This window comes from Somniosus microcephalus, chromosome 5 (genome assembly GCF_052327205.1).
Source record: "Somniosus microcephalus isolate GS21.2 chromosome 5, FLI_Smic_1.0, whole genome shotgun sequence".
NCBI classification, from domain to species: Eukaryota; Metazoa; Chordata; class Chondrichthyes; order Squaliformes; family Somniosidae; genus Somniosus; species Somniosus microcephalus.
The window spans coordinates 165,751,336-165,773,319 of record NC_140991.1 but is presented as its reverse complement, the minus strand read 5'-3'; the positions used below and the strand labels follow the sequence as shown (position 1 = coordinate 165,773,319).

General features: G+C 45.6%; 1 protein-coding gene across 2 annotated transcripts in view; it reads right to left on the bottom strand.

Annotated features, from left to right (window-relative positions):
- tspan13a (tetraspanin 13a) overlaps positions 1-21,984 on the bottom strand; it is a 100,637-nt gene that overhangs the window by 36,849 nt on the left and 41,804 nt on the right. For both annotated transcript variants that reach the window (XM_085988409.1, XM_085988410.1), the window contains exon 4: positions 8,840-8,953. In XM_085988409.1, the coding sequence (XP_085844535.1) occupies positions 8,840-8,953 (114 nt within the window). The remainder of the gene's footprint in view (positions 1-8,839; positions 8,954-21,984) is intronic.

The following is a 21,984-nucleotide window of genomic DNA, read 5'->3' as shown; positions in this document are numbered from 1 at the left end:
TAGAAGTTGTGCGGAATTAAGACCGCATTTCTTCCGTCCATCGGATGACTCGCTCATACACGCTATGCAGCGACTCAGCATTGGCTTTAAAGGGCCATTGCCTTCCTCAACGCGAAACACCTACTTACTGACTACGGTGGATGAATATTCACACTTTCCCTTTGCTTTCCCCTGTCCCAATATGCTTACTTCCACAGTGATCAAATGCCTTGATCAAGTCTTTTCCCTTTGCGGTACGGCCAATTTCATCCACTCTGATCGGGGTCCCTCCTTCATGTCAAGCGAACTCAGAAGTTCTCTCTCCCAATGGGGAATCGCCACAAGTAAAACGACACCGTACCATCCCATCGGTAACGGACAGGTTGAGAGATACAACGCTATCATTTGGAATGTTGTTCGTCTTGCGCTGAGGTCACGCAACCTACCAGACCAGCAGTGGGAAACTATGCTCCCTGACGTGTTGCATTCCATCAGGTCTCTCCTTTCTACGTCTACCAATGTCACACCTCACGAGCGATTCTTCAGGTTCCAGCGTCGCTCCACCCAGGGGACGTCTCTACCGTCATGGTTGGCAGCTCCCGGCCCCGTGCTGCTCCGAAGATTCGTCCGATCGTCTAAAAAAGATCCTCTCGTCGACGAGGTAGAACTCACGGACGTCAACCCCACGTACGCGCAAGTGCGGTACCCTGATGGCCGGGAGTCCACCGTTTCGCTCCGGGACCTGGCTCCCTGTCCAGCCGGTTCCACAGACTCAACTGATACAGGGACCTACAGGGATGATGCCGACACTCTGCACTCCCCCAAAGAGGACACCCTATACCTGGGACATCGAGAGATCTGCCAGCTGCCCCACCGGAACACTCGGGGAGCCGAGCGCTCCCTGTGGGATGGCCACCCGAGGCCAGGACGCCGGTCAATCCCCGGCTATCAAACAGGATGAAGCCAGTTCTGCGCCTGTGGGGACCCGCACCCGGAGTCACGATCTCCCCAGCCTCCCTCGGGTCGATCCACCGGTACGGATCAAGCGGCCCAGGGAGCAAGACACGGTCTGGGGAGACGTGCCTTCTAGCCATAAACAAAAATCTAAAAGACTGCGGCTATTCGTGGTCCGTCTAATCCGTTAAGAGGAAGTCGTCGGACTTCCAAATCTTTTAGGCAGGGAGAATGTTATAAATCTCATCATCATCAAGAAACTACTCATGAAATAACACTGGACGGCCAGCTGGTGGCGCCGTCCAAGGAGTATAAATACTTGGGCATGGGCCCAGCTTGTTAGGGACATTTTGTAAGACAAGGAACTAGTGAAGTACAACTGGACCTCCATGTTCTGAAACAAGTTGATTAAAGCCTTGCTTTATGCTCAAACCAAGTGCGTAGTGAGTTTTATTACGTCACTGTCTTCCTGTTTTTGCCGCCGAAGTGGATAATCTTGCATTTATCCACATTATACTGCATTTGCCATGCATCTGCCCAGTCACCCAACCTGTCCAAATCATATTGGAGTTTCTCTGCATCCTCCTCACAGCACACACGCCCACCCAGCTTTGTGTCATCTTCAAACTTGGAGATATTACATCTAGTTCCCTCGTCTAGATCATTAATATATATTGTGAATAGCTGGGGTCCTAGCATTGATCCCTGCGCTACCCCACTAGTCACTGCCTGCCACTCGGAAAAAGACCCGTTTATTCCAACACTCTGCTTATCTGCCAACCAGTTCTCTATCCAAGACAGTACCTTACCCCAATCCCATGTGCTTTAACTTTAAACGCTAATCTCTTATGCGGGACCTTATCGAAAGCCTTCTGAAAGTCCAAATACACCACATCCACTGGTTCTCCTTTATCTATTTTACCAGTTATATCCTCAAAAAATTCCAGTAGATTAGTCAAGCATGATTTACCTTTTGTAAATCCATGTTGACTTTGTCCGATCCGGTCACTGTTTTCCAAGTGCTCTGCTATTACATCTTTTATAATGGACTCTAGCATTTTCCCCACTACCGATGTCAGGCTTACCGGTCTATAATTCCCCGTTTTCTCGCTACCACCTTTTTTAAATAGTGGGGTAACATTAGCTACCCTGCAATCCATGGGGGCTGTTCCAGAGTCTATAGAATTTTGGAAGGTGACCAGCAATGCATCTACTATTTCTCGGGCCACTTCCTCAAGTACCCTAGGATGTAGATTATCAGGCCCTGGGGATTTAGTGGCCTTCAATCCCGTCAATTTCCCTAACACCATTTCCCTACAAATACTGATTTCCTTCAATTCCTCCCTCTCATTAGGCCCTGTGTTCCCGACATCTCTGGGAGGTTATTTGTGTCCTCCTTTGTGAAGACAGAACCAAAGTATGTATTTAATTGGCCTGCCATTTCTTTGTTCCCCGTTATAAATTCCCCTGATTCTGACTGCAAGGGACCTACGCTTGACTTCACCAATCTTTTTCTCTTCATATATCTATAGAAGCTTTTACAGTCAGTTTTTATGTTCCCCGCAAACTTACTCTCATACTCTATTTGCCCCCTCTTAATTAATCCCTTTGTCCCCTGCTGAATCCTAAACTGCTCCCAATCCTCAGGTTTGCTGCTTTTTCTGGCCAAATTATATGTCCTCTCCTTGGATCTTACGCTATCCCTAATTTCCCTTGTTGGCCACAGTTGAGTCACCTTTTTTGTTTTATTTTTATGCCAAACAGTGATGAAAAAAAATTCTGTAGTTCATCCATGCGATCTTTAAATGCTTGCCATTGCCTATCCACCGTCAACCCTTGATTTGGGTGTCGTCAGCGTACATTTGGAAACTGACACTTTTCGGATGATTTTGCCAAGGGGCAACATGTAGATGAGAAATAGGAGGGGGGCCAAGGATAGATCCTTGGGGGACATCCAGAGATAACGATGCAGGAGTGGGAAGATAAGCCATTGCAGGTGATTCTCTGGTCATGATTGGATAGTTAAGAATGGAACCAGGCGAGTGCAGTCCCACCCAGCTGGACGACGGTGGAGAGGCATTAGAGAAGGATGGAGTGGTCAACCGTGTCAAGGGCTGGAGACAAGTTAAGAAGGACGACGAGGGATAGCTTACCTTTGTTACAGTTACAAAGGATGTCATTTGTGACTTTGAGAGCCGTTGAGGGGCAAGGGCATAATTAACATGATTGGAGCAATGAGCCCAGCGTTCAAGAGGGCCCAATATCATAAGAAGTCTGCTCTCTATTTAAAGGCTGCCTGCAGAGTGAAAGGCTGTCTGCACTCTTAAAGGGCAGGTGCTTTGTGAGAGAAGTACCTCATTGTAACTGGAGATGGAAGTTAGTAATGTCTCAATCGGGCAGAAAAAGAGCACCTCGGTTCTCTGATGCAGCACCGGAAGCCTTGGTGCAGGGGGTCTATAGGAAGAGACAGGTCCTCTACCGACAGGGGGCCAGGCGGCCTTCCAGACACACTGTTCGAAAGTAGTGTGAGGAGATCGCTGAAGCTGTCAGTGCCACCAGTCTTTCCCCCAGAACATGGATCCAAGTGCTGGAAGAAGTTTAATTACCTCACACAAGTTGTCAAGTTAAGTGAATGCATCTTCAAATGCCATATCCCACCAACTGCACCACTAGCCTCAAACACTGCTTAATGCACCACACCCTCATCACTCACCTACCAACAGTCACGACTCATACCTCACAATCATAGCTTCACCTCACCCTCACATTTACTACTGCTGCAAGCCTCACATCCCCATCTCACACATTGCACACAATGCCAGCTATTCAACCATGACAGGCACATCACCCAAACACATTGCACCACACTCACTGACACACTTCCATTTCTCTTGCAGGCCAAGGTGGCTCACAAATGGCACGAATAAGGGCAAACAGGTAGGGCAGGTACAGCTGCAGAACCTGACCCAGCGAGAGGAAGCAGTGCTGGAGAAAATTGGAGGGGCCGTCACCGAGGCTCCAGCGATCGGCGAAGCTGAAACCATTGATGATGGTATGCTCATACCTAATCCTTTTTCTCACATCCCACTTCCCTCTCATCCCACAATCTCTTCTCACTTACAAGCTGTTGATGGTGTAAGCATGCACATCTTGCTTCCCCTCCTCCCACCACCATAACCCGACCCTTGTGCCTTTCTCCTTTCAGATACCAAAGAATTGCCACCAGCCCATCCTGTGCAGGAAGAAGTAGTGGAGGAGAGTGATGGAGAAGAGGAGATGTGGAGAAGAGACACCATCACTTGATCTGACATTCCCAGGCATCAGCTGAGAAAATAGCACTGCACTAACTTTAGAGGGTAGTATAGAGGCAGAATCTGCATGTGGTGAGTCGCCGGGTACAAGTGGGCTGCAGCCAGGCCAGGGGGAAAAGGGTAGCGCAGGTGCCAGCTCCCCGAACGGAGAGTTCGCCCACAAGATCTACTACACAGGATTCAGATGAGGACTTCGATGGGGTAGCCTTCAGAAGAGGGGTGCTTGGCATGCACACAGAATGCTTGGTGCAATGGCAGGCCTGCCAGAAAGCCCCTTGTCACGGTCAAGGAGCATGGAGGAGTCTGGCCCCTACATTGCACAGGGCTCTGCGTGGAACTTGGGGCCCATGATTCCAGGATGGAAGTAATGGGCAACTCTATTAGATCACTTGTGGACCCAACCATGATGCTGGATGTGATGGGCGATGTCGCAGCTTCCATTGCAGCACAAGCGGAAGCGACCCAATGTCCGAGTGCTGCTGTAGAAGCTTAGATTGTTCTCATGCAGACTCAGCTTGCTGCCATGCAAGATCAGACTGCTGCCATTATGGCTGGGTTTACGAATATGGAAAGGGGCTTGCAGGGTCTCACAGCAGTCCAGCAATCTGTCCTCCAACAGATGGCTAGGAAATCTGAGGCGCCGCCTCAGGGGATTGGCAGTGGCTCCGTGGAGCAAGAACCTGCTGTTCTCTCTCAGCATTTGTACTTCCACCACTGCTACTGCCAGTGCCATTGCAGTTGCCAGTTTGCCCACACTGCTGCTGCCCATGCTGAGGTGGTGCAGTCTTCAGCCAGGCCTTCTAAGTCCAGAGATGCGCGAGGTCGCCGTGCAATGCCATTTGCAGTGTCCCCCATGGAAACTCAGCAGCTTTCCTTCCACCAGCCATGCTGCAGCCACTGAGGTAGCACTTCGTAGGAGCACTAGAACAGGCAAAGGCAAATGAAGGACAGACACCAAGGGAATGCACAAGGGTGATTAGTTGACTATGTAATACGGGTTGAGCGTCCAAAATCCGAAATTCCAGAATCCGGGACGATTGGTGGCAGGGTCATCTGGAATCCGTAAAATGTTCCGGAATCCAGACACCCTGTCAAACCGCAACCTGAGCCCAGGCATTTCCGGACTCGGAACGTGTTTCTGATGTCCAAAGTCCGGAAAACGCCCGAGCCCAGGTTGCGATATTTCCAGACTTTGGACATCAGAAACACGTTCTGAGGTCTGGAAAAACACGAAAACCAGCTCGGCCTCGAGGTTGCCAGATTCAGGATGCTCAACTTGTATTGGAATTAAATCATTTAGAAATTATGTTTGGAATGTTTGTTTTGTGGTGGTTTCATTTCAGCATTGTGCCTGTTGTGTCAGTACCTTTTTACCTAGACACAATTAGAACTCAGAGATTCAACATGAAGTGCTTTATTCGAAGGGGAAGGGAAGTTCTGGAGAGTTCCAAACAAAGAGAGCTAAACTTAACCAAGAGAGTCCAAAGATGTGCGGGGTTAGGTTGATTGGCTATGATAAAAATTGACCCTTAGTGTTAGGGGGATTAAATACGTGGGGTTACGGGGATAGGGTGGGATATGCGTTGGTGTAGGGGTTACGGGGATCGGGTGGGATATGTGTCGGTGCAGGCTCGATGGGCCGAAATGGCCTCTATCTGTACTGTGAGGTTTCTGTGATTTCTGTGAACACCAACCATTTATCTGCTGTGACAGCGCCACCACAGGGAGGAGAACACACAATACATAACAGTGCCCAAGAGGAGTCTGTGATGTTCCGTGACAGAGTGATGGTAAGGTGGGGAAGTGTCGAGCAATGGGGATCTGGGGTTTCATTCAGGGGAACCAAAGTCTAATGACGCGCGCACGGACAGCCCGTCCAGAATGTGGATTTGTAGGCTGCCACCTCCTTTCCTCCTGAGGTAGTCGTGGAATCTGTGGTGGCAAGGGCTGCTCCCTCATGATGGCCAAGTTGTGGAGGAGACCGCCACAAATTGGGACACCCGCTCCGGCGAGCATGAGAGCGCTCTTCCCGAGCAGTAAAGGCAGCGGAGCCGTTGCTGGAGCACCCCGATGGTCTGCTCGATGACGTTCCTCATGGCAGCATGGCTGTCATTATATGATTACTGGCCACAAGTGGTGGGGTTGCAGAGGGGAGTCATCAGCCAGGTGTAGAGCAGATAGCCCTCGTCTCAGAGCAGCCACCCTCAGGTTCGACATGGTGGTTGGCACAGTGGACTGGCACAGGATGAAGGCATCATGACTGCTGCCAGGATACTGGGCATTCACCATCATGATGTGCTGGGCATGATCGCACACCAACTTCACAGAGTGGTAGCATTGATATGCGGCACCCTCAAAGCCACGAGTGTGCAGTCGATGGCACCCTGCACCATGGGGAAGCCGGATATCCTGGCAAAGCCATGTGTGTGCTCCTCCTGCTTCTCTCTGTTTAGAGAGAAGACAATGAAGTCCCTTCTCCTAGAGTAGAGCTTCTGGGACCTCCCGGATGCAGTGATGGACGGCGAACTGCAAGATGTTTGCTATTTCACCTGTTCCAGCCTGGAAGGATCCGCTGGGGAAACAATTCAGGGCCACAGACACCTTGAGGACCACTGGCAGTGCTATTGTCACCCTACTCTGAGGCTGCATGTCTGGTTCCAAGAGGTGGCAGAGTTCTGTGGTCATCTTCTCGGTGAAGCAGAGCTGCTGAATACACTGCTCCTGGCTTCGGTGCAGGTAGAAGTGCTCCCTGAAGACCCTAAGTGGGTAAGGGCTCCTGCCGAGAGCCTTCCTCCTCCTCCATCTGCGAGCAGCTTGTCTTTGCTGCCTCTGCTCCATCTCCCGGTTATGTTGCAGCACAAGTTGGACTGCAACTTGAGCCCCCATGACTGGGAGCAAGTAGCGTAGTCAGAGGCCTTCCAGTTGTAGCCAATGCCTTCCCAAAGTCCAGCAGCACTCCCTGCACACTTTACCAAAGTTATAAATGTCTTCTAGCAAGCCAATATTGATATAAACTCTGCAAGAGTCAGTACAAGAGAAATAATCAACTTACCTGCCAGTTGGATGTATCCCTTTAAAAATAGCGCTGGCAAGGGTGTCTCTCGTGCACCTGAACGCATGTTCAGCTGTGTGTGTTTAGGAGATGACGTTGATTGGAACAGCGACGTCCAAAATAGTAGGTCGAGCATCAAATCAGTGTTACACACCGATGGACGTCACAATCTGCCTACTCTGCATAATGCCGGTGCACGCACGTCCCACCCGCACTATCGCCCTCGCCAAGACTGCGACCAGCAAGGGCTGCGCCGGAACTGGGTGGAAGTGAGGCAGCCACCATTTTTTTCTCGAAACCAGCCTTAATTGCCAGCACTAAGGTGCCAAATATCATGGCGTTTAGGTTATAATATTTTTAGGAGGAACTTAATATGCAAGAAAGGAGAAGCAGTGGAAATATTGGCAAAAGAGGAAATACATGCTATAGAGAAGACAGAAGAGAGGTTCAGACAGAGAGCATACATAAACAAAGATATTGTGGGTGGATCATTAAATTGTGGAAGGGAAATGGAAGACGAAATCTGTAGACAGGTCAGGAGCAGAACAACAAAATTATTGTGCAGGAGATTTTAATTACCCACACATTGATTGGGGCAGGGATGAAGTAAACACAGAAAAAGGAATGGAATTCCTAAAGTGTGTGCAGGTCTCCTTCCTCAACCAGTGTGCTTCTATGTCTACAAGGGGAAAGGCATTTCTTGATCTAGTTATAAGTAATGAGATAGGTCAGGTAGATGAGTTAAATATGGTTAAGCACCTCCGGAGTAGTGGCCACAATACAAGGTTTAAAATCCACAGACAGGTAAAAAGATGGTACAAAGATTTTTGAAAGATGAGGAGTGAGGTAGAAAGAGAAATTTCCACACACAACTGTAGATCAACAATGGGACATTTTCAAAAAGGAGATTGCAAAGTTGCAAAATAAATACAAAATTAGATTACCTAAAATTAGTTATACTGCAGCTACTGGTCTCAGATTGACATCTATGGATTTCTATGAGCAACTGACACACTTGCCGATTATGCATCGCTCACACGGAGATCAGCAAAATAGGAGGTCTGTGGATGTTTGTTTGGACAAGTACAGAGCTTTGCTCCCTGACTGGTCAATTTTTTTAATATTGTAGAGCTTTGGTAGAAGCATCTGTTTTCTCCAAACATAGAAAAAATAAGCTTATAAAGTTTTTTTTAAGTTTTTTTTTTATAAAAGGCAGCTTCTCACTGGGCTGGAACTGTATTTTCACCCAGTGTGAACTGTTAAGAAGGAGTCTTGGAGGGGTGTCGCAACATGGGGCTTTAGTGCTCTCAGAAGTCTAGAGACCTGACTCGGAGTTATGCTGGTACGGTCACATTGATGCTCAGCTGGAACAGCTCTGCACTGGCCCAATTGTTTGCACAGTTTAGTGCTGAATAAGTCTAGTTTGAAACCGACAGAAATTAATTTGCTGGATTCAAACATTTTTCTCCAAAAGGAAAGAACAGCTAACAAGATTGGCATTGTACAGTACTTCCATGCTCTAATTTACATTTTGTGCACTTACAGCTTTGCAGGTTTCATTTTGGCTCACTTCATTAAATCCACAGCAGTTTAAATATCCCTCCACATCCCCTCTGGTTTCCACAGATTTGTTCCATCCCACTTCCAGAAAATGGTTCTAAAAGAAAGCAATAATGTTATTTTGTATTTCAATGCAGCAATTGGTAAAGAGAGTTTACATTTATACAATGCTTTATTAATCTCTCCGAGCATCACAAATTATGATAAAACAGGCAGAGAGGGCCTCAATTTAATGTCTCCTTCAAAAGACAACACCTCCGCCAAGTTAGCTTGTTCCCATCCTAATTTTATGTACTTAAATATCCTAGTTATAAACAGAGGATAAGGATAAGACAATATGAGAGAGTTCAAAGTTAAAGTCTGAGGCTCTGTGGTGGGATAAAGTTCACTTGTAGATAGGGTGGAGTCAGCTTGGAATATTGAAGAAACCAGTTTTGCTGTCTGTTATGATCATAGAATCAAAGAATGGTTACAGCACAGGAGGCAGCCATTTGGCCCGTCGAGCTCGTGCCAGCTCTCTGCAAGAACACTTCAGCTAGTCCACCTCCTCTGCCCTTTCCCCGTAGCCCTGCAAATTTTTTTCCCTTCAGGTACTTATCCATGAAGTGGATTTTTAGAAATCACACTTAGTAGAAGCATAGCATTATGGGTAAGAATAAGCAGTCAAGGCATTTCTGCCTGACAACAGCAAGTTAAAAGCATATAGGCTTTGCACACAGCTCAGCACGTAACCACAAAAAGGGACAAAGACAGGAAAAGCAGAAGGAGACGTGCTGAGATACAGAAAAGAGGTAGCGACTTGACAATAATAGGTCAAAAGGACTCGCTGGATTGAAACTAGCCGTTGGGAGATTAGGGAAGTCACCAGGTGGGCAACTGATGGTTAGGAGAATGTGGCAAGAAATAACTTGAATAACAAGTGACGCGAAAACATGTGAAGTCACGCGAAAGTATGAATCATTGTGGTTTTAAGACATAAATACGGAAAGCTGTAAGCGTTCGGGGAGTCAGCCAGGAATGAGTTGCGGGAACTCTAAGCTGTCGCCCTGATCAGCATCTAGGTACCTTCGCGGACTGTATGTAACCTCCACGGTCTGTTTGTATTGTACTGTTGAATAATTTTGTGTTTTAAATAAACTGCTTAGCTATTTTACCATTTACAGACTAGTGTGCGGATTTAATCAATTTTATTTCGCCACAACATTTGTCATAGTCGGCAGGATACGTCGGAACGTAGATGAACAATGGCCAAGAGGACACAAGAGGGCGAGTAGATTTGGAATACCACCTGGAAATTGCGTAATTCAGGCAGTCTCTCGTCTGTCTGCGGAACGAGTATCCGAATCGTGACAAGTCTGTGAAACGGTAAAAGGGCGGACGCGTTTGGACATGTAGTGAGTATGATCTTAATGTAATAATACGCGTAAACATTAGTATTGGAAGGGACACTGCTGTTGCGATAAAAGACGGTCAGACTAAGAGATTAATTGTGCGAATTTTGACATTGAGTCTTTGTTAGGTATTGTGTCAATACTGGGTGATCGACACGGACAAGGGCGATTAATTATCTCAAACACCTAGCGGACTGAGCCAGAATTAAGAGGACGTAAGTCCCACGTGAAGGCCAGAAAGCAAGGACGTAGAGAACATACGTTAATCACAGGATTGTGAACCCGGGATTGGGATATTTTAGTGTTGTGGAGAAGCCGAACGGACATAACTCAAGTAGAAGTTGTGTGTAAAGCCGGGAAGGTCAGACCACAAGATGGCGTCGGGGAAAAGAATTAGACTGGGGTGCAGAAGGAACCCTTACTAGATTCTATGCAGACGACCGGAAGGGCTTAATCGACAAAATGTTAAGAGATGGATGGGATCCAAGTCAGGACCCCGCCATTCAAAAGACTTGGTGACAAAGAGAGAAAAATACACCCAAAAGGCCGGTGTAATAATAGTACGACAGCTTTTACAGTGTACCCTCAAACTGAAACCAAAAATAGAGGAACTAAACACAGCCAGAGCAGAAATTTAAAAATTGAGAGAAATTCAGGAGAGTCAGAACGAAAAGGGACTCTTTGGCCCCCCAATCAGGTATACCTACCGCTCCACCACCTCCCCCGTATAATGATAGTGGAGAGGAAGAGGTTCGCGCTGCCGCACCTTTGACGGTGACACAAGGAGCACAGGTAGGGAATAATAAACATAGATATAAAGCATTTAGTCCCCTAGAAAAACAAGACATCTTGAAATCTCTGGGCACCCTGAAGACCCGGAGTAAAAATATTGAATTCTGGAAAAATTTACAGGAAATGTATGGTATCCACGATATGCATGAAAGAGATGTCCATCAACTCATACGGGCTAAATGTCCTCGAGGCAAGTGGAACACCCTGCCAGATGGGACAAAGGGCAGGACATGGTGTCCCGCCAATAATGCAGATCGGGATGCCCGACAAACTGCGTATGACCCAATTTAAAACGCAGATACAAGATGCACTAGGATTCTCTCAGCCCAATTGGGGATTAATTATGTTGATAAAACAGAAGCCAGGGAAGAAGCAGTTAGTATAATAACTAAGGAGGACATTAATATAGTAAAATTGCACAGGGATGTACGGGACATAGAGAAGAAAGAATGGGAAAGGTGCGGAGCTGCACCAGACCAGGACTCCATCTGGAGAAAAGAGGGAAGGGGGTCAGCCCCCACATGTATACGGAAAATGCTCATGGAATTACATCATGGCATGAGCCATGCGGGGCGAAATGCCATGATCAGTAATATCTCTAGGGATTGGTGGTGGCCAGGCTTAGGACGAGACATTGCTAAATGTTGTCAGCAATGCATTACATGTTCCCGACATAATCCAGGAAAGGCCATTAAAATAAGAATGGCTCATCAACCATGGCCGCGAGGGCCATGGGAGAATATCCAAATTAATTTCACGGGGCCACTACCAAACTCTCGAGGAAGAAAATATTGTTTAGTGATAATAGATTTGTTCACCCAAAACTGCACTGCAAACACAGTAGCCCGAATTTTAGCTGAGGTGGTGATTCCCCGATGGGGCATCCCCACTCAAATAGACTCCGATCAGGGAACCCAATTCACTGGACAAGTGATGAAAGTACTATGCACTATATTGGGCATTAAACAAAAATGTCACATCCCCTACCACCCGTAGAGTCCGGGAATGGTAGAACGGATGAATCGGACAATAAAGACAGCCCTGTCAAAAGCCAGGCAAGAAACTGGACAGGCTTGGGCTGAACTATTACCTGCTATCCTCATGAGGCAAAGGGCAACCCCTAACCGGACGTCAGGATTAACTCCATATGAACTTATGACTGGTCGGGCGATGCGACTGCCCAAAGGTATAATCACAGGGGGGTCTGATGTGGGCCCACTACAGGATCAAATAAAAAAAGATATGTAATGGAATTAAGTAGACAACTTAAGGATAGGAGACAGGAAGTAAGAGAACAACAGGCAGGTAGAAATGGGCAAGAGGAAGTAGCATTCCCGTCAGATCTTCCCCAAGTGGGGGAAAAGGTAATGGTTAAGGGATTACCAGGGCGGACCGGGTTCACGCCGTGGTGGTCAGGACTATACCAAATACTGATCAGTGGTGACACATGTGCATATGTGGATATGAATGGAGTAGGGCGATGGAAACACTGGTCACAATTACAGCGATGCGGGAATGGGAAGGAAAAAGGAACCCGTAGAAACACAATAAAAATGGGTCACCCTGAAATGGCGCCATATGAGGAAAGTGAGGATTGGCGGTTGCGTTATCAGGCACGAGAACGAGAGCTGTGGCTCGCTTGCCTAGGAGGGGTACTCATAATATTAATAATAATCGGGATAGTATACCTCTTTTGGTACATATGGAAGCGCCATCATAGATGGCAGACGGAAGAAATGCCACCACACCTTATGGTGGAATTAGTAAGAATGGGATGACTAATAAGACTGGTGACAACCAGCCCCTTTATATTTTGCAGGAACTTTAAGATAAAAGAATGAGGTGGATCCTCACTTTTACTCTCATCGAGATTGTGTGGCTAAATAAAAAGTCACCTGTAACAAACAGAATATGTGTGAAACATTTGGATGCATACCCTGCAACCAAACCGAACCATGTAACGGCACTGACAACGGAATTTACGATGCGAGCTCTGACACGGGGTCAGGATTAGATGCTGCCAAGTGCAGTAAACCATATTTGAATGCTTTGCCCGCAGTAACTTAATGCACCAATCGGACTTTGTGTCAATGTACTCCAACTACCACCCCATTAACTTGCCCAACGATGGCAGACAGAGCCAAAGGGTGATTGGTTATAAGAAAAACACAAGGTGAGATGTATTTTAGTGTAAAACTTGCCATTAATATGAGTACTTTTGAAATGCCCGCAATGTGTAATAATCATACGAAGCAATTGTGGAACTCCCTGTGGGTAAAACAATTAGAGGGTCCACAGGGAAAATCTAGCTTACAAGACGCAAGAAACGGGGAATATTGGAAATGGCTGGAGCAGGGTATGCGGCCGAATTACCAACAGTTAACAGTTTTGACATAGAAGGAGTAAGTGAAAGAGTAGGAGACATAAACAAAAATAGAGAAGTTATTAAAACAAGCCACTGGAAACAGCCAACAACCAGCACTAGCAGGAGAACAAACGGCAAAACAATTGTTGGGGGTGGAAGAGATAGTAACCCCCCCCCATGCAAAAACAATTAATACAATTATTGATCAGATCAGCAATGCATCACAACAAACCCATAAGGATGCACCATGTATAGATCATGGCTATTGTCAAATGCTCAGCATAACATGAAACAAATAAATAATGGACAGATCCCTGACTGGATTACTAATAAGGATCTGGAACCCTGGATTGACACAAATAAAAGCCTATGTAAAGGGCGTAAAATGGGACAAGTATACCGGGCAGGCAATTGTCTGACCCCATGGACTAAGGTGATTGGCTTTGTATTGACCATCCCACAACTCCCAGAAGAGGGACAGCCCCTGTATGATGTGATTAATATAGGAGAGATACAAAGGGAGAGTTGGGTTAAATATCATGAGGTCCCTACCAAGGCAATTTGGGAAAGGGACGAAGATATTGGCCCAGAAATTCCAGAACGGGGCTTGCAGCGCATGCAAGCCCCGTATTTACACTTACCCCGCGCTACTGCCGATCAGCTCCAGGGACGCCTGGAATTGGTGTTTCCAGAAGAAGAATCCCGGGCAGCGTATGACGTCACGCCGCCCAGGAGTGCAGCCAGCGCGAAGCCTGTAGCGTGCAGTGCAAGTGAGACACGCCCCTTGAGGTCTCAGTTTCACTGGACACGCCCCCAATGTTTCTGTCAAGCTGCTAACCATTTTTACATGCAAAGCAGCAGTTTAAATAGGTTTTTGGAAGTTTTTTGAAGATTTTGGTAACTTTTATAAACTTTTTAAAATGTTTACATTATTTTGAGTAATCTGAAGTAGTTTTAAACAGAATTAAAGCAATTTAAAGACTTTTAAAAGCCCTAAAAGAATTTTTTTAATTCCATTTATTTATTTAGCAATGTCGTCGTCATACGTGTCTTCACACTGTTCCCTTTGGGGAACTGTATGAAGTGGTGGAAGGATTTATGGCCATGATTAACGCTCATTCCGTGACCATAACCATCTTTGAACCAGCCATTAGGGCGGTTAGTCCTATGGCGGGAGGGTTTTATGGGCTCCCACAAGCTATACAAGGAGGGGGGGCCACCCACACCCACGGACGCAAATATCCCACTGGATGTCAACCCAGAATTTAGAGCCGGAGCTCCGACTCCACTTGCCGGGACTGTCTGGAGCGGGGTTCGAAACCCTACCCTGATCTGGCCCAGCGGCGGGGATCCTACCGCTATGACAAAGGCCCAATCCGATTAGCAACGTGAAATGGCAGCATAGGGCTCCAGTCACGGGGAGGGAAAAGGCGCAGGAAACGTATGGGTGTCACCTTTTGTGCGGAGTGGGCCTTTTGCGTAGCAGTAAGCATCCCCGCCGCTGGGCCAGAAGGAGTAGGGTTTTGAACCCCACTCCAGACAGTCCCGGCAAGTGGAGTCGGAGTTCCAACTTTAAATTCTGGGTGGACATCCAGCGGGATACTTGCGTCCGTGGGTGTTGGTGGCCCCCCCCCCCCCCTCAGATGGGTTGTGGGAGCCTGTAAAACCCTCCCGCCATAGGACTAACCACCCTAATGGCTGGTTCAAAGATGGTTACGGTCACGGAATGAGCGTTAATCACGGCCATAAATCCTTCCACCACTTCATACAGTTCCCCAAAGGGAACAGTGTGAGGATACGTACGATGATGACCTCTTGCGCAATGCACCTCCTTGGACCCTCAGTCGCAGATGCGAGGGGGCAAGTCGTGCAATTGTTAAATTTTTCATTTTATTGACATGTAAAATGTTGGCCCAGTAATTCCCTTCCAAATGCGCAAGTACAGTCGGGGTACTTACGCATCTGGCTGGATGAAATGCCGGTTTTCAGCATGCACAGTACATGTGGGGAAAACCGGCATTTCCTGTCCTCTGAACGAAGGGGTTCAGAGGCAGAACGCGTGCGACTGCACAGGCAGCGCGTGCGCAGTATAATTCGCCGCTTTCATTAATGCTTTCAGTGAGGTCCAGTCATTACAACTTACACATGAAAAAAGCATGGGTACAGTTGCTCCAGAGGCTGCGGAGGAAGATATTTCTTATCGTGGAGCTTCTGAAAGTATGTATGTCTGTATATATTCCTTTGCGTGTTATGTATATTCCTTTACTTATGTGTATGAATGTATTATTTAATTATGACTTTCAGAGAAAGTAACTTATTGGAAAATCATAATTAAAAACATACATTCATACACATTAGTAAAGGAATATAAAACATACATACATATACGTAAAGGAATATATGTGGACATACATACATAACTCATTCTCACATTCCATTCACACAGCCACAATTGCTCCTTCTACCTACCGTTCTGAAAACCCTTTTTAAAAAAAAAAAAAAATTTTAACTTTAAAACTTACTTAAAATTTCTTAAAATAACTTCCCTCCCTTTCCCAAACAAAAATATTGCATTTCAGAAGCTCCACGATAAAATGTTTCTTCCTCCGCAGCCAATGAACCACTTTACACTTGCTTTTTTTACGTGTAACTTCTGAGGACTTACCCTCACGGATTTCATGAATGAAATCTACGAAGTTCACTGCGCAAGCGCTGCCTGTGCAGTCGCACGCGCTCGAGGTCTGGAAATGCCGGCGTTCCCCGCATGCGCTGTTCATGCTGAACGCCGGCATTTCCAACGGCCAGATGCGTGAGTACCCCGAGCGCACTCACGCCTTTGGCCGCGAATTTCTGGCCCAATAACCAGAGGAATGGGACCTTAAGGAGGGTGGTAATGGACGGGTGCCACCACAAGGGAAGGACTTGAGTGTGCACACACCTCCCCACCGAGGGAGACACAGCAGAGAGTGTGAGTTTACCAAAACCACCAATTGCACCCTTGAGGTACACCCAAGGAGGATACACCAAACAAGGGTAGAACCAAAGAATAACGAGACATTTTGTGTCACCACAGCTGAACAGAAATATGAATACCAAGATCTGACTTGTCCCATTCCCCAGCCAAACTTTTGTTTCAACCCAAAGATACCGACACAAATAGGACACCAATATATACACCCGCCCAGACCACGCGAAGAGAAAACATGGGCGTTGAATAATACAGAACTTAATACTGTAAAGAGGTTGAAACTTATGTTATACTGGAGCCCAAGGCAATTCCTAAATTACAGGAGCAAGAAGCTTGGAAGAAATTACAGTGGGAAATAAAGGACAATACAGAACATCATAGAATAGAAGAAATTTTAAAGAAACAAGGTCTGGACATTAATAAAACTTTAGCAGAAATTCTATGGTACAATAAAATCTGGAACTGGGGATTAAATGTTAATATCCACCCGTGGATACGTATAATATCACATATATTCGTGGCAGCACAGCTAATTTTGGTTCTTGGATACATTTTTATGTTTTGCTCATCCTGCAGAAGACGCCGGGCAAGACGCCTCGCCCAGCAGATAGGAAAGGTACTTGAGGAAAGGAAGAACCTGATTAGCACTGGAATTTAACCACTGACATCAGACACCTATTCCTCCCTAACCCATCGGCTGATCACCGAAGAGGGGGCAGGATGAATTGGTATAATTTATAGTGTGGTCTCATGGGCTGGGGTAGCCATGGACCAAAGGGGGGTTTGGTGGATTTTTAGAAATCACACTTAGTAGAAGCATAGCATTATGGGTAAGCATAAGTAGTCAAGGCATTTCTGCCTGACAACAGCAAGTTAAAAGCATATATAGGCTTTGCACACAGCTCAGCACGTAACCACAAAAAGGGACAAAGATAGGAAAAGTAGAAGGAGACATGCCAAGACACAGAAAAGAGGCAGCGACTTGACAATAATAGGTCAAAAGGACTCGCTGGATTGAAACTAGCCATTGGGAGATTAGGGAAGTCACCAGGTGGGCAACTGATGGTTCAACCGCCACCTAGACTGTTAGGAGAATGTGGCAAGAAATAACTTGAATAACAAGTGACGCGAAAACATGTGAAGTCACGCAAAAGTATGAATCATTGTGGTTTTAAGACATAAATACGGAAAGCTGCAAGCGTTCGGGGAGTCAGCCAGGAACGAGTTGCGGGAACTCTAAGCTGTCTCTCTGATCAGCGTCTAGGTACCTTCGCGGACTGTATGTAACCTCCGCGGTCTGTTTATATTGTACTGTTGAATATTGTGTTTTAAATAAACTGCTTGGCTATTTTACCATTTACAGACTAGTGTGCGGATTTAATTAATGTTATTTCGCCACAACATCCATTTCCTTTTGAAAGCCACGATCGAGTCTGCTTCCACCACCCTTTCAGGCAGTGCATTCCAGATGTTAACCACTCGCTGCATAAAAAAGTTTTTCACGTCGCCTTTGGTTCTTCTGCCAATCACCTTAAATCCGTGTCCTCTGGTGCTCAACTCTTCCACCAATGGGAACAGTTTCTCTCTATCTACTCTGTCTAGACCCCTCATGGTTTTGAACACCCATATCAAATCTCCTCTCAACATTTCTTTGCTCTAAAGGAGAACAACCCCAGATTCTCCAGTCTATCCACGTATGAAGTCCCTCATCCCTGGAAAAATTCTTGTAAATCTTTTCTGCACCCTCTCTAAGGCCTTCACATCCTTTCTAAAGTGCGGTGCCCAGAATTGGACACAATATTCCAGTTGAGGCTGAACCAGTGTTTTATAAACGTTCATCATAACTTCCTTGCTTTTGTACTCGATGCCTCTATTTATGAAGCCCAGGATCCCGTATGCTTTTTAAACCGTTCTCAACCTGCCCTGCCACCTTCAACAATTTGTGCACATATACCCCCAGGTCTCTCTGTTCATGCACTCACTTCAGAATTGTACCTTTTAGTTTATATTGCCCCTCCTCGTTTTTCCTACCAAAATGTATCACTTCTCACTTTTCTGCATTAAATTTCATCAGCTACGTGTCTGCCCATTCCACCAGCCTGTCTATGTCCTCTTGAAGTCTATCACCATCCTCCTCACTGTTCACAACACTTGCAAGTTTGTCTCATCTGCAAATTTTGAAATTGTGCCCTGTACATCCAAGTCCAAGTCATTAATATACATCAGGAAAGCAATGGTCCTTGTACCTCCCCCTGGGAAACACCATTGTATATCTTCCTCCAGTCCTAAAAACAACCGTTCACCACTACGGTTTCCTGTCACTTAGCCAAATCGTATCCATGCTGCCACTGTCCCTTTTATTCCATGGGCTTCAACTTTGTTGGCAAGCCTATTATGTGGCACTTTATCAAATGCCTTTTGGAAGTCGAGGGCAGAGTATCAGTGGACGCACTGCTGAAGGTTGTCCAGTAGAAAACAGAGGGCCGAGGATGAGTGGAGAGTCAACCAAGAGCCAGCAGAGGTGACCCAAGGGTCCAGCGGAGGTGCACACTGGCCTCAGGTGTTAGCAGTGTGCACCAAGAAATCTGTTATACCAGAAGAGCAGCGAGGTGCAGTGGGAACAAAACCCAAGAACCAAGAGCAGTAAAGTCCAGGGAGCCAGTGGAGGGCGAAAGACAAATTCATGGGATCAGTACAGATGAGGGAGCTGGTACAAGGAAAAGCTGTAGGGAGCTGAGGAGCATACAAGATCAGGAGCAGCAGTAGAAAGCTTGAATAACTGATCCAACCCAGTCCAGCAAAAGGTGACTGAAAAGGAGGGAGTCAGCAACCATTGGAAGCAAGCAGAAAGTAGAGGTCATTCAGCAATAAGGGAGCAGAACCCAGAGTAGGATAGGAACTAGCAGAAACAGATCAGACCTCTCTCAACGTAGATTGAAAAATTCCTAGTGGTGGATCAGAAAACTGAATCTGCAGAAACAGATCAGGTACAAGAATAGATGCAATCCAGCTGAGAATAAATAGTCTTGTAGAAAACAGCAGTGAAGGGCAACATTACAGCAATGCCCAGAAGCCAGTGGAAAAATAGATTTCAGCTCAGAAATGGATTTCTGGCCAGAACCCAACACAGCAGCAGAGTAAAGCTGAGAAACCAGCAGTGCACTGAACTATAGCCCTGAAAAATTAGGTTTGGGGTGGTGTGGATTGTAGGAGGTGCTGGGCAGGTCGATGCCAGCAGATAATGGGCAGCAGGCCTTGACTCAATGCTGCGCCACCATGGCAGTTTGAGAGATGATCAAAAAAGTCAACAGGCAAGCTAGGGATGGTAAGTAGAAGGCAGGAGGCAAGCGGCCCTGGGCTAACTGTGGGGCCATGGCTTCATTTTGGAGGGTGGTACAGGGCCAGATAAAAGGCAGCGAGGAAAAGAACAATTTTTACAAAAAATTGTGGGGGGGAATTACATTAAAAAAATTGAAGGCCTAGATAAATGGAAAAATGCTTGCAAAAAGAAAACAATTGGTGTGGGCATGGCTACCTTCCAACACAGTGCCACCAATGGTGGGAGGCTCACACCTGCACTGTGCCAGGCATCTGTTGACATCAGAATTTCCATTATAAATATTTTCATCGTAATTTTACAATGTGGGCCTAAAAGCAGTACACAAAAAATCTGATGACAGGAAGAAAAGTTTGTAGACAGGACATGCATTCCACATGCAAGACTTTTGAAATGTATAGAAATAAAATACTAGCTGTCTAATGGGATTAACTTTTTTGCTACAATCCATTAGAACCAAATACATCAAAGGAGAAGGGTTAATTATTGTCTGATACAAAAGCAAAATACAGCAGATGCTGGAAATCTGAAACAGCAGAAAATGCTGGAAATACTCTCCACGGATGCTGCCTGGCCTGCTGAGTATTTCCAGCAATTTCTATTATTTTTAATTTTGTGAATAAGATGAAGGATGTTACCATTGGAGAATGGAACACTTCCCAATTTCCAATATCCAGTGTTACTATTAACACTCTCAAATTAGATACAGCATAGCCAACAGTTAAGCTCCCTCTACTACAACAGTGTGACCTTTCCATTTCCAATATAGCCATCCCTGTAGCCTCTGAATGACACTGCCAATTAGTACTAATTAGAGAGAGTTTTATATTGTGGCCCTTTGCCTACCCAGAAGCGAGTAGAGACTGTTCTAACTCATTTCATAAAAGATCCTTACAGCAGAGAAAACAGACATCCATCAGTTAGTGCTAGATTTGAATCCAATTGAAGAGGTGAAAGGACAGCAAATGTAATGTGCCACATACTTCTTTGGAGATATAAATGGCAAAGATAAATACCACGAATAGCAAGTCCTTATTTCTGGATCAGTCCCAGGCATTTAGATTATTTTATAATTCTGAAATACATTTACTTGGCTCCTCCATGAAACACTGGGTTAATTCATTTCATCAAGCAAAAAATAGAGCAGATGCAAGACTTTATTCTTTTTCTAGAATCTCTCTGGTGACTAACAAATAACACACAATTAATGGAACCACAATTAAACTGCTCTGAGTTTCCCATGACTATTTGTCTGTGTGTATCCCTTCTAGTCCACCTGATAAAACAGGCAAATAAGGTTCCACAAGACAACCCAGAAATGTAATTTTAAAAAAGGGATCAATAAAAACTATGTCTAATCTGTAGGTTCTCTTTCCGCACAATGGCTCACTCCACAGTTCAACGGTTAACTGTCTCAGCCAACACCATGCCCAACTTTATTACAGCAATCAAGATATAGGCAATGAAATCTACTGTGCAGCTTTCTGAAACCAACCCATACATCAGCAGGTCTAGATCAAGACATCATTTCAGAGAATATAGCTAATTCTAGATTTCATTAGCTAATTCATTCAGCATTTTGTTCTTGTGCAAAACTAGACAGTGCAAAACTAGACATAAAAGAATCAAAGATACAATTATATTGGGTTGACTTTTCTTTCCTTTGTCTTTTGTTATACTTTGCAGTTAAACCAATGAATCTACATATTTATGATTTGAAAGCTGCAACATTTATCAGGCTGGATAGGATCAGGGGCTGACAGATTGGAAAAAGACAGAAGGAGCAGCACACATCTGACCATCACTACTGCAATTAATATCCATAGAATGAAAATAGGAACATAGTTGGCGCATTCAGGTTTATATTTTATATTTATCTAAACATTCATGTGCACTTCTATATGTCAATATGTAAATCTATTAACAGCAATTGTCTGCCTAGTTGGTGTCTTCCATCTTGTTTGCCTTATTCCAAACTTCCAAATTTAGCTTCTGCTCCGTTTCAGTTTTACTTTCTTTTACTTCCTTTCCTCATTGGTTTGCAAATATGGACAATTGTTGAGCAAACAATACAAATAATTCATTGTTATGGATGAGATTTCACCTTGGATGGAATCTTAATTTTTGTGGCTTTGCATTTACATCTAGTCTTGGATGAGCAGAAATTTCCTTCAACTAAATATTGAGAAGACTGAAGACATTGTTATCAATTCCTGCCAAAAACTCCATCCCTCTCCCTGGTCACTGTCTGAGGCTGAACCAGACCGTTTGCAAC